The following is a 12,581-nucleotide window of genomic DNA, read 5'->3' on the forward strand; positions in this document are numbered from 1 at the left end:
GTTGCTCTTCAGTCACGGGCAACAAAGGCAACGTAAGCACATAATTGTCAAAAATGGTTTTGAAATGCCAGCCTGTTTACTGGTGATGAAGTTGGGTATTTCGACCAAAAAGAGGTTCCAAAATAAAAGTGGATTTATTTGGCTGGATACCGAGGGAACACTCTCTGTCTGTGTGCCTGGATCTGACTGAGAGGCAGCCAAGCAGCGTTTCTCCAGAACTTTCTGCCAAACACTTCCTAGGTAATCTCCAGTGTAAGGTGCTGCTCGCGCTTAGCTTACTTACTTTTTGATACTTCAAACGACTCGAACTTCACGGGCTGAATGTAGTTCACCAGGTTAGACATCTCCTCTGTGGCCATGGCCTCACTGCCAGCAGTACCCTGGGGCAGAGAAGGGAAAAGGCTGCAGCTTGGATCTGTCCATCGGGGGCCACAGCCATCACAGCCCAGTTCTGTGTCAGCTGTGGTATCTTCCCCTGACCCTGGCTCAGTGAAGGCAAAGCTTCACGTAGGGAGTATCACACAGTAAAGAAGAAAATTGGCCATAAAATGTAAATTTGACATTAAACTGCTGCTGTATTCATTCTTTTTATGTGACTCCTAGGGAAGGGACTGCACTACCTTCACACAGGCACAGTGCTGAGTATATTTATATAAAGTACTGCTGGATAAGTAATAAATACAGTTCTAAGCTTTGGATATCAACTTTTTTCCTCTAACAATGCCCAACACACCACACGCAGCCACCTAAAAAGAGATCAGCCGTGGTGCTATTCGTTCCTTATCTTCAGAAAATTAAAGTACAAACAAACAAAGCAAAGACGTGCTTCCAAACCCAGATCAACAACCAGCTCGGGAAAGCTGGTGCTGTGCTTCCCGGTGTTCTGCCTCCCTCTCTCCACTGGATGGCAGCCCCACTCCTGGTAACATGCTCCAAACCCGCTCCAGCTGGAACCGGCCCATCCCCACCACACACATCTACACCCTTACTTCATCCATCGACGACTTCTTACAGTCATCGTCATAGTCGTCATCATCGTCACTCTCCATGTCTGCTTCTCCTGGAAAGTTTCAAGCAGAAGATAATTACTGGCTGAAGCAACAGTTGCAATTACCAGCGACAAATTCAACAAAGATGTGCAAGTAGCAGTGCTTGAGGGAGACTTGAGTCGTACATGTGCTTTTTGTCACTGCACAAATCAAACACACCGGTCTCGAGGGATTCATGATTCATCCCTCTTCGGCACTGATTTAAGTTCTTATTGCCCAACCGAGCTAAAACTCTTCCTCTGCAGCTGTCTGAAGCTTTGGAAATCAGCACTGACAAAAGACTGCAGTGTGTGGATACAGCATCACAAAGTGCTCTGGAGAGATGTTCCCATGTTTGGGGCTGATGTGAGTTCGAACTCCTGCTGTTGCAGGAGCCGTGCAGGACCTCCTGTGGATGCCTCACCTGCTCCAAGGAGCTCACACGCAACACCACGGTCGGGGTGAAGAAATCCCACAGGAAAACTGATGAGGTTCTCATGTGCTGTGCTATCAAGGGGGCTGCTCAGCAAAATCCATCTGCTCTGAACGTATCCCAGTCCGTGCACTGAGGCAGAGCAGCTGGGAGGGGCTGGCACAGGAGCCAAACTGCAGTGAGTGGGCTCCGATTCCCCTGGCTGATCACTCTGGTGTTCCTCCGTTAGGGCTCCGCTGGCACAGCTCAGCTGCACCGGCTGAGGGCAGTGTGAGCCAAAAAATGTGAACAGCCATGCAAAAGGCTCATCCTTTCCCCGAAATTGTAAAGGGGACCAGATAAAACACATTCACTGCCTTGCTCCCAATTGCGGTGCACTCATCAAATTCCTCTGGGCAAGACACAAATTCTTTAATGTTAATTAACGGATGCCTCCCCTCGCCTCCAAAATGTTGCATCAGAAATTAAACCATTAAGGAACACCAAGCTTATCTTTCTCTTTAGAAACCCCCCCCGAGGGCCTGGCTGTCATAAAGTATACATTGTGCATCTGAAGAAGACTCTGGAAAAGAAGATTTAACTTATACTGCAGTCACCAATCCACACCTATAAGACTGACAACTCTCCCTACAGATTTTATTCCACAAACTTTTCAGTTTGTTTCAGCAGTGGCAGCAAAAAAAATCTGACTACTGTGCAGCATTCCCAAACTCTCCAGAGAATGGTAATTCAGTCTCAGTTCCTCCTGTCAATTTAGGGTCTAATCCAAAGCCCACTGAGTCAATAAACTGCTCTTTGTTCCAGCAGGCCTTGAATCATGCCCAGTGGGACCCTTCTGAACATGGAGAGCACATGAGTGTGCCTTTCACAACCAAATGATGACTACCCAGGCTGCATTTCCTTCCAGATGCAGATGTTGAAATGTCAGGCTTTTATTCATCAACACATTTCTTCCCGAACGTGTCCATTGAAGAAAACATGATTGCTCAACAGGCTCCAGGGATGGCTCCAGGAACCTCAGCACAGCGCACAGAGCCAGCCCAGCTCTCCCAGGGTTTGCAGTGACAGTCTTTGGATGGGAAGCTTTCAAATGATTTCAGCAGACTGGCAAAATAACACTTTGCACAACCCACAAAATGGGGGATGTGGGCAGATTCCAGCCAACTTGCAGTGCTGAGATACCAGGTACACATCAGCCTGTTCTCGCTGGAAGTGTCCAGGGGGGAAAGTATGCAACACATTACTGGTTTATTTGAAAACACTTAACAGGGACACTCCCAAGGAGATCAGAACTCATTTTCAAGTTCTGCATCAGACAGCAAGACCGGGACAGGATTGCAAACACAGAATAAAAATGAGTGGTTTAGGAAGTGTGACTACATCTGCATTGCCTTTCACCCAGTGGCAGGGTCCTGTGCTCACACCCAGCCCTCCCTGTCACACTGCAGGGACACAAAGCCAGAGCAAGCCTTGGCCAGGCTGAGGAGATATGGACACCTTTGTGCTCACTGATCCCACTGTGGTGGCAGGATCAGCTCCCTGCCATCCCTGCCACCCCTTCCCAGGAGGGCACAGGCACTGAGCACAAGTCAAGTCCAGCATGCATGTGTGAGCTTAAAAGACAATTACCACTCCTCAGCAGCACAGCAGATACTGAGAGCCTCATAAAACAAAAGGTTAGGCAGGGCTTGAAATTCAGAGGGATCTGGTAAACTGCTTTCTCAGACCCCTTCAAAGTAACAGCCAGCACGGATTATGAATGTGGTACTTGCTGTGCAGCTTGTTAGCTCTGTAACATTTAGGTAGCCACCAGCACCTTGGGGGAGGGGGGAAACCACCTTTTTTTCCACTGTATATCAGCGCTTGCTGATTTTTAAAAAGGAAAAAAATAAACTTTATTCAGTTGGCTAATGGTTATTTTGCTTTGTAACAATGGGCCATGGCCTCAGCTGGCAAGCAGCAGTAATGCACTAATGCATTTACATACACCCAGCGTAAACCCTTTTATCCTGTTTTCTATTTAAGCATCAGGAAATCTTGGAGCCAACTCTACCCCCTCTCTGTCTTCCCATCATTCTTCCCTTGCAGCACCCACTACTCTGACAAAAAACATCATCCTATCAGTAAGAAACTCACAATCTGCTTGGAAATTTAAATAGAGTTCAATTAGCAAGTTTTAGCTACTTTCAGTATGTGCCTGCAGAACTGCCACTGCTCTTTCTGCACTGTAACAGAACTTGGAAAATTGTATTTACTTCTGCTCATTGTGCAAAACCAGCCAGGTCTAAGCTGCTTGTTTGCCAAAACTACAATCCCTTTCACAGGTGTTATCTCACAAATTAGTCTTTCTGCTTTGTCAGCTTTGCTGCACTTTTAGGAGGAGTTTTCTCCACTGACAGACGTGCCCTACTGAAGTTATTTTTACAGCAGGTTCATGAGCATCCTGCAAGGTATTGCACAAGGCTCATTTCAGAATTCTTTAATTATCGCTACTGTATCACTTTTATATGGTGTGTCTTACAAACATATCAAAGCCTGGTTCACTTGGGCTTCAATCTGACCTCAAGCAGTGTAAGATGCTGTCAGCTGAAGTACCAATCTCCATATTTTTTGCAGTGCTGCGAAAAAACTCATTTGGAATCTCAAGAAGACTGAATCAGCACAACTTCCTCCTGGAGATCAGCAGCAGCTCTGACAGGAGCTACACAGTCCAACAGAGCTATTTGAATAACATGCCCAACTTGCCAAATGTAAAGATTACATCAAGGTTGGAGCGGTGAAACACTTCACATTAAGAATCAGGCTTCCTTCAGCGAGTCTGCAGTTGCATTGCTGCAGAAAGAAGCTGGTGCTGGGTACAGAGGAGCACAAATGCTCCAGCATCACGTGCTGCTGATGCTGAGATGCACAAAGGAACGAGGCAGTGAGAAGAAGGGTGTCTTGGTGACTGCTGAGCTCTGCTTCTCACTGGGTCTTGCCACACGGGTCTCATTAAATGGTGATTTTTTTTTTTTCCTTAAATGTTCACCGACAGAAAACTGGCACCTGATTTCCAGAAACACTGCATCCTCACAGCTCTAAGCTGCAGCTGAAATCTCCGGAGCTGTGCTCTGAATAATTGAAAATTCAAAGTATTCTTGAAAAAATGAGATCCTGGGTGTTCCCTGTCAGTTATCCTTAAACTGTTCTTAAGCTTTGCCAGATTCCTCTGTCCTTAGATAAAGATTGGCTTAATTTTATTTCCCTCCCCACAGGTGCTGTTCAGATAACTGCACTGCTGCTTGGCAAGAGCTCACGCTCAGCCCGGATGACCCCACAGAAATTCCCTGAGGATGCTGTATCTGGGATCAAGTACTGAATACCAGAGGGAGGGAAAAGACTGACTGACTGCATTCTCCCAAAGAGGCACCAGCTGCCCTCAAGGAGCAACAGGGGCTGACACCAGGATTACAAGCAATGCATTCTGGCAGTCACGGCTGAACCAAGTGACCACACCAATCCTGCAGACTCAGTTCCAGCGTTTTGCTAATTTGTAAGTGTTCATCTGCATAATCAGAGGCTGTTACAGAGGTGACACAGACATAACATCCACAGTTAATTTGTAAAATTACACACCCTGTTACGGGATTGACCCTCCTGACTTGAAACAGCATCAACATCTACATTCACAGCCCAGGTCCTTTCCTAGAAAAGCTCCCAGAGAGGCTCCTGAAAGACAAAGCTGTTGCCCTCGTGCAAAACCAGGCCCTGAGAAAGCAAAAGCCATGTACTTTGCCACTGGTTCTCACTGTGTGCTGCCAACAAAAATGCAGAGTTAAGAACCCAGAGCTGACTTCAAATGTCGGAAAACCATTTGGAACACATGCCTATTTTCCTGCTGCCTGGGATTTGTCTAAAGCAAATCAAGAAAATAGTGTGAAATCATCCCTGACACCAGGATGAATCTTCCTTTGAAATGCAGGCCCTTTTCACAGTTTCTTAAAAACAACAGTTGAAAACTCTTTCTTTGCTTCTAATAGGATAAACAGTGTTATCCACAAATGAAGCAGGATTTCTTTCTTTTTAATTCAGCTTGAGGCAAAACTGCCAGGATGAAAATTTTCAGCTCAATTAATCAAGAGTTTAGAAAAAATTACAAACAATGGGAAAAAAGTTTTTTAATGGCAAATGGTAATGAACTTATACTGCAGAAGAGCTTTCAATGTGCTCTATGATTATTCTACTTCAGGGGCATAAATGCCTATGCCTTTAAGAATCCAAAATTTCAGCCTTGATAGGAGAAGAAATTCCAGCATGCACTCCTGGATCAATGACACTTAGTGCAGTTTCCTGCTGAGCAAGGCCCACACTCGTGTACCTGTACCTTGCTAGAGCACTGTCAGTGGGCTGAGTTATAGCTGTAATTAAGCATTTGTGTTTTAGGAGATGAGTATTTGCAGATTCAACTCATACCTGCTCCGGGGGAGGAAGGTTCAAACATACTGGATGTATCACTGCATGTGTTGGAAGCCTGCTCTGACAGCTTCTTTTTCGCACTTCCATCTGCTGACTTATGTGACTTCTTCTTATTCTTCACCAGGATTTTGTACATTAAATCCATGGGGCTTGGAAGAGGAACCCCAGCTTCAAGCTTGTAGGGGAAAAAAAGAAGAGAGGTTTGTTAGAACTAAAAGAAACAAGCTTCTGGCAACTTCTTAGGGTCCACATGGCACAGGATGGTTTTGTAACCTCCGTGAGCCCCATTAAAACGAAATGGGTTTTGCACAAGACCTTAAATAAAACAAGGCTACTGAGGGCACTTAAGAAGAAAAATGCTTTATGAGATGTCTACAGTAATAACCCAAAATAAGTATTAGTTCAAATATGAAAGCCTACATTATAAAATGAGGATCAATTGCATTTAGAAGATTACAATTCACTATAGCAGGACAACCTCTGCATAAAAAATGACGCTTAAGTCACCAACAGCTCACGTTGCTTAACTCCCTCATTCAGACTCTGTTTTGAGAGGCTGTATATGAAGAATGAGACAGGGCTGAAACACTTCACTAAAAAGTCACTCAGACATCTGGGATCTGACAAATCCCAAGCCACATTACCGGGTATTTTTCCAGTGGATCCATAAGCAATGCGTCTCCAAATATTAATCTGCAGTACTCTGCCATTTTTGCCTGCTGTTTGGGGCTGAGGGGAAGAAAAGAAAGAAAGAAATGAGTTCTACTAATGCTACAGAGTGAAAGCAGCAGTAATGGAATATTTAATAGGCCTAAACTAGATATAATTTCCCACTGCAATTGCTGTGAGTTTTTTAGAGAGACCTAAATATATCATTCAATTATTTTGATTCCTCTGATAGAGTTTATCCAAAGGATCACACATGAGGTAAAGGCACTGGTCAACTGAATAACAGTGAAATAACTGTAACATGAATTTGCCTCTTTCAGGTAACGTTTTTATTCAAAGTTTAAATACTTTTCCCCTTCCATTACTGTATACACATGCCTGGCATTCTTCTCAAATACCCCACCATCCCAATTGGATTTTATCCTTTTGGTCAAACCTGACCTAAGGCATAAAACCCCAAACCAGTTACCCAGAAAAGAGTCTCCAGTGCAGGTGTCCTAAATTTCCCAGGCCAAGGGAACCCCTGCCCTCTCTCAGAGACCTCTGTGTCTCTATAAAGCACAGCCACACAGAAGAAGGGGCAGAAGAATTACTTGGGCTGGGTTTGTCCCAAAATCTAATTTGGGTATGGGGTCAAATTCCTTTTTTAAAATTTTTTAATTTTGTCTAAAATCAGATACAGTGTCAAATTTTATCACAGCAAATTACTTCAGCAGTTTTCACGCCACCCTCTAGAAGTAAACTGCACCTCAGTAAACTCTCCCTGTAGTGAATTTTCCCAAAATACAAGCAAAGGATGGAACAATTCCTGCATATCAGTGACAGAGGTTTTAGACTCAAGACAGGTTAGGCAGCTCAGAAATATTACTCAAATCATCTGAAAATGCAGCTCGGTGCTTCAGTCACTTTCTAATTTTAGACACTGTGTATTTTTGTTCTGTGTGCCTGTTTAAAACCTGTAACATCTGAGCTTAGGTCTCCTCCAAAGAGTCTCTTTTTTGATATTCTGCTGGGAAGCCTCGCTTAAAGGAGGGATTATATCCCTCCATAGGACTTCCTCACCTATGGCTCATTATGGCAGACACAGGCACGGGGTAAGCTGTTGTGTTGCCATGGAGCTCTTTTTTTAAGACAAAATAGAGCTGGGTATATATAGGAAAGACAGAAAAGGGCTCGTTTTTCTGTTGCAAACCAGGAGAGGAACCATCGCCACGCCCCTGGTTGGTCACCAGTTCACTGGGCAAGTGTGGCCAGAGCAGGGCTCAGATAAAGGCATTTGGGGCAGAAATACCACTTCCCTGGGATCGGCACTCTGGATGCCCCTGGAGGCAGAGATGGGGTGAACCAGCTGTCAGCTCAGTCACTGACCACATACACTGCGAGAGGGCTTTCCCCTGCCCCCCAAGGCCAGTTCAAACCCCCACAGACACTCCTGGATGTGCCTTTGGCACGCAGGCTGCTCTGCGGGGAAAGAGAAAAGCCACTTTTGGCCGAGGATGGGAAATGAAGAGGAAGACAAGCGAGGCAGTGGAGCTGGGAACCCACAGAGGAGAGGGAGATGGGAAGAACAGATCAGGATAAGAGAACTGTGTTGGCTACATGTAGCCACCGGCTGCCAAGGGAAACAAAGGCACCTCACTCCGGCAAGCAGCGGGTATGGAGGAGAAAATCTATGGGTCGTTAGAAGGAATCTTATTCCACTCTTCTCCACCAGTGTGCATCTTGAATTTGCTCTTAGAATCCAGACAGTTCAAAGCACATCCCTTTGAATCATCTCAGCACATTTATTGAAACCGTAGTAATTAGATGTGACATCATCATATTTAAATGGGCACAACTCCAAAAAAACCCCCCTTTCTATAAGAATCCAAAAAAAAAAAAAAAAAAGGGGTAAGTTAAATCCAATAAATTTCCAGCTATCATCACAGCTAGAACAAATTCTTCTGCTCTCCTGTGTTTAATTACATGTTTACCTCAATGAGAGCACAGCGAGAACTTTCATTTTTGCAAACGAGAAAAATGTAATGCAACATTATGTTGGTTCAGTGTATAAATTCCAATGTCACTGCATCCCAGAGGCAGAAAGAAGGAAAATTATGGGAAAAACTAATGGGTTCTAATGCTGTATAAAAAGCCTTGTGGTAGTAAATAAGGCCAAAGGAGGAAAATCTCGACACTACAAAATTACTTGTCTTTGTGAACTGGACTATATGTACAGATATTTTTATCAGCTCCTAAGAGGAAATTAAAAAATATTTTAAGAGTGCCAGCTTTTAACTGTGTGGTAGTTTTTTTGGTGTTCTCCCTAATATATAAATCTCTGTATGCTTTGTTGCAAGAGAGTTCATTAGTCATAGTGGATTATGTATCACTACTAAAGTGTTTTTAAAAGTTGGAATACCAGTCACTTTTTATTTTCCCTTCTTTCAAAGTTATGAACCAGAGGAACAGATGAAACACCAACTTTTCTGCATCCATATGTTCCCCTGACTGTGTTAGGAATTAAAAAAACCCCAGGTACTCCTTGGTCCACCTCTATTTTATTGGAAATTCTCTCAGCACTCATGTACTGCAATGAAAGTTGATAGCCTGAAAAGAGCTGACTGTATCTGCTCTGTGGTTTTTGCTGTGCAGACACGGACAGGCAGCACACAGACTGATTATATGTGCCCCCCAAAAACCTGCCAGGGCAAGGGGAGACAAAGTGGCAACACGATACCTGGAGATGTGGAAATACAAAGGAGATCAAGGAATGTTTTCACTGCCATCCCTGCATTGCTTGTACTTTGTTTTACTGTGTTTACACTATGCCTGTTAGGAAGGTCAATCACAGAGCTCTTCTGGCACAACTGCACAACCCCTGCTCCCAAACATTCCATTTTTATCACTCCTGCAGAAATACTTCCTCTGCCTAAGACAGGGGCACAGATGCTTCCCAGAAGAGTCTAAAATAATTCAAAGTGTAGGATGAAGAAGTGATAAAAAAAATTCCTGTTAATATTTGAAATAACAATTCCAGCAAGAAACCAGCACTATGAATAACTGTAATTAAATTTAATCTTGGAAGCAATCTTCTATGGATACTGCTGAAGGATCACTTAACCTTTTTGCTATGTCATCAGTGCCTTTCTAATTATAGACTGTCTGCTTTCAGATTTGCAGATTGCTTATCTTCTTGCAAGCCCAATTTCAAACCTCAAGGTCTCCTTGAGGTCTTTTCAGCATTTTCAGGGCACTCTTCTATTTTTTGACAGAACCACATCTTTTCTTAGTCCTGTCTTCTTTCAGTGTGCACGTTTTGACTTCGGTATAAACCACGGCAATACATAATGTTTTATGTAGTCTAAAAGTTGTGTGTTTGCCTCTTTTTCTACAACTTTCACTGTATAAAAACAGGTAAAAGAGAATATACTAACAGAGGAGTGAGAGTAAAGGACACGAAAATTCTTCACAGTGCTGAAAAGATGTTGGAGAGGAGCCCTTCTAGGAAACACATCAAAAGAAAGCAAAGGAGGTGATTTACACAATGTGCTAATAACCATATTTTTGTTTAAGAAGCCAACGCCAAAATTTCTAGGGGGCCAGAATTTCACTGGTCGTTCACAAAATGACTTCTTGTAACTTGAAAATCAGAAAAAAAAAAAAAAAAGTGGTCACCCAGAAGCAGGGACTGATGAAATGGGATTTTTTTCTATAAAACCTATCAGCACTTTTTGTTAACATTTAGGGCAAAGTCCATCTCTGGGATCTAGGAGTAAAACAACATTCCAAGCAAATGAGAAGACAAAAAGGAGCATTCCATGAAATTAGGTGAAGGTTTCTGTGAGTGGCATGGCTGACTGTAGATTTCTCGAGCAACCAGTGAAGGGATGAGAGGATCACTGTAGCAGGCAGTAAAACAACTAGAAATCACTTTCAGCCAAAGCAAAAACCAGAAAATGTACACACTGAGGCTGATGATCTACTGCAGGAAATAATAAATACCAATAGAGCCTCAGAAGGAGAAAATATTTGGTACTGGTTTTGCGAACTTGCTGTGCTAAAAACCTGTCATAGCAAGGCATGGGAAAGGACATCACATCAGGATAATTCATTATTCCATGACTGGAGATTTCTGGAGAGAAGGGTCCAATGGTTTCTGTGGGGCAAACTGCAAAGATCAGAGTGAAACAGCGGTAGCCCTGTTCCCTCCTTGTCACATTCCTGCAGCATCACACCATCTTTAATTTGGACAGGGTTTCATCTTACAGTTTTTAAGCCACTGTTGTACGTGGCTTACCCATCTGACAGGAGTTTATTTTATAAATTTCTTTCCCTTCTTTAATTTCCTAAAATAGAAGCAGATCACCCTGGAATAGCTGGAAAATCAGTTAGCCCTCACCCTCTTCCTCTGCAAGAAACAAAAGTGCCAACATCTTTTCTGATTTGTCTCAAATCATTCATAGCTGCCACCCAAGATTGCTTTTTGCTTCACATTAAAAAAAAAAAAAAAAGAAAGAGTTTCTCAGTCCAAATTGGCCCCAGAAGTGTTGAAAATGTTTTCATTCAGTAAAAAAAAACACCAGAAGGGAAGAGGCAGTTCAAGTTAAGGTACGTGTTATGTGCCAGTGTCACCCCACTTTGAACCTTGTGGTCTCTGCATTCAAAACCAATGTCAAACTTAAAAATAAAGAGAAAAAAGAAAAATTAGAACTATGATATAGAGCACTGGGACAAAGCCTGAAGTTTTTCTCTTCTTACACAGAAAAACTGTCCTTTCTTTGTAACTGAAACAAAGAAAATGAAAAAAAACATCCACAACTTATGCAAACTGTTATTTTTTGGCAGAAACAAACAGTTCCTGGCCATCCACATCACCTATTTTGCAATCCTAGAAATCCATGGTTCTGGCCTCTACTTCTACCCAGGAGAAACAGAACGAATTCTGTGCTCAGATTATGCTTCTAGCACAGAATAGGGTCTCCAGCAGGTGAAATCCTGACCTGTTTTCTTGGCAGCATTGCTACATCCCAGCAGGACATACCGAGACTGTAAATTTAACAAAATACATTCCCAATTACTCAAACTCTCTCACAGGAAAGGTCCTCGTTCAGGCAGGTTTTTAAGAACACGTCCAGTTCATCCTGATCGTCTCGGTTACTTGGGCTGATCTTACAAGTTTATTTTTGGGTAAGGGCTGTTGTTGGTGTCCTGTAATGAAGTTGTCACAAATGGGTCCACAATTCCATGCCTAGACCTTATAAAAAAACGAAACACCATCCGAGGAAACGCGGTAATTACTTACGAATCCACATGGTTTTCAAAGGAAAGGAGGATTGGAAAGGGCGACGTCTTAAACGCACATTCAGCAATAGCTTCTATTACTTCCTAAAGAATCAAAATAAACACAGTTACAAATTTATGCCTCTAAAGAAACAGTGGTTTAATCCCTTAAGGCACTAAAGACCCAAGGAGGTCTGAAATCATTCCCTGGGATCAGACCTTTGTCTCTGAACATCCCAGGGAGCTCTGGATGCGCTTTTGCCACAACCAGATTTTTCAACCCGAACCGTAATCAAATCTCAAAAACGCCTGACGGGTCTCCAGCACCACATTCCTCCAGAAATGACTTATGCCTGCCAAAATCAATAGTTTAAATGTAAAACCCGGTCTCTGCGTGGAGCTGTTCCGTGCCTGGAGCCACGACTTTCATGTCCTGTTCTGCATTACAATAAACATGCTCTGACAAAGGCACATCTCCTAACCATCAGCACAAGCACGGATCCATAAAATCCTCAGTTACTCTGACTCACAAATTTTAGTTCCCTCTTTTTTTTTTTTTTTTTTGATGGCAGAAATCCCTTCAAGGCAAAAGAAGGGAGAAAAAAGAAAAGAAAACATCACTCAGATCAAACAGTTGGCTGTGCAGTCATCATCAAACAGAGCACTCAGGAACCGAAACTTCCGTAAAGTTTCCTTTCAGCTCTGATGGAAAGTGGAAATCCAGTAAAAAAGTC

The 12,581-nt window shown here is 43.2% G+C and overlaps 1 protein-coding gene across 4 annotated transcripts in view; it reads right to left on the reverse strand.

The window, feature by feature from the left end:
* PLCB1 (phospholipase C beta 1) overlaps positions 1-12,581 on the reverse strand; it is a 317,877-nt gene that overhangs the window by 77,106 nt on the left and 228,190 nt on the right. For all 4 annotated transcript variants that reach the window (XM_050316645.1, XM_050316644.1, XM_050316647.1 and 1 more), the window contains exons 12-16: positions 11,870-11,952; positions 6,561-6,645; positions 5,914-6,091; positions 990-1,060; positions 284-380 (exon numbers count right to left, since the gene is read on the reverse strand). In XM_050316645.1, the coding sequence (XP_050172602.1) occupies positions 284-380; positions 990-1,060; positions 5,914-6,091; positions 6,561-6,645; positions 11,870-11,952 (514 nt within the window). The remainder of the gene's footprint in view (positions 1-283; positions 381-989; positions 1,061-5,913; positions 6,092-6,560; positions 6,646-11,869; positions 11,953-12,581) is intronic.

The sequence above is a fragment of the Myiozetetes cayanensis genome, unplaced genomic scaffold (genome assembly GCF_022539395.1).
Source record: "Myiozetetes cayanensis isolate MyiCay16 unplaced genomic scaffold, myiCay2020 scf2-11, whole genome shotgun sequence".
In the NCBI taxonomy this organism is placed as follows: domain Eukaryota; kingdom Metazoa; phylum Chordata; class Aves; order Passeriformes; family Tyrannidae; genus Myiozetetes; species Myiozetetes cayanensis.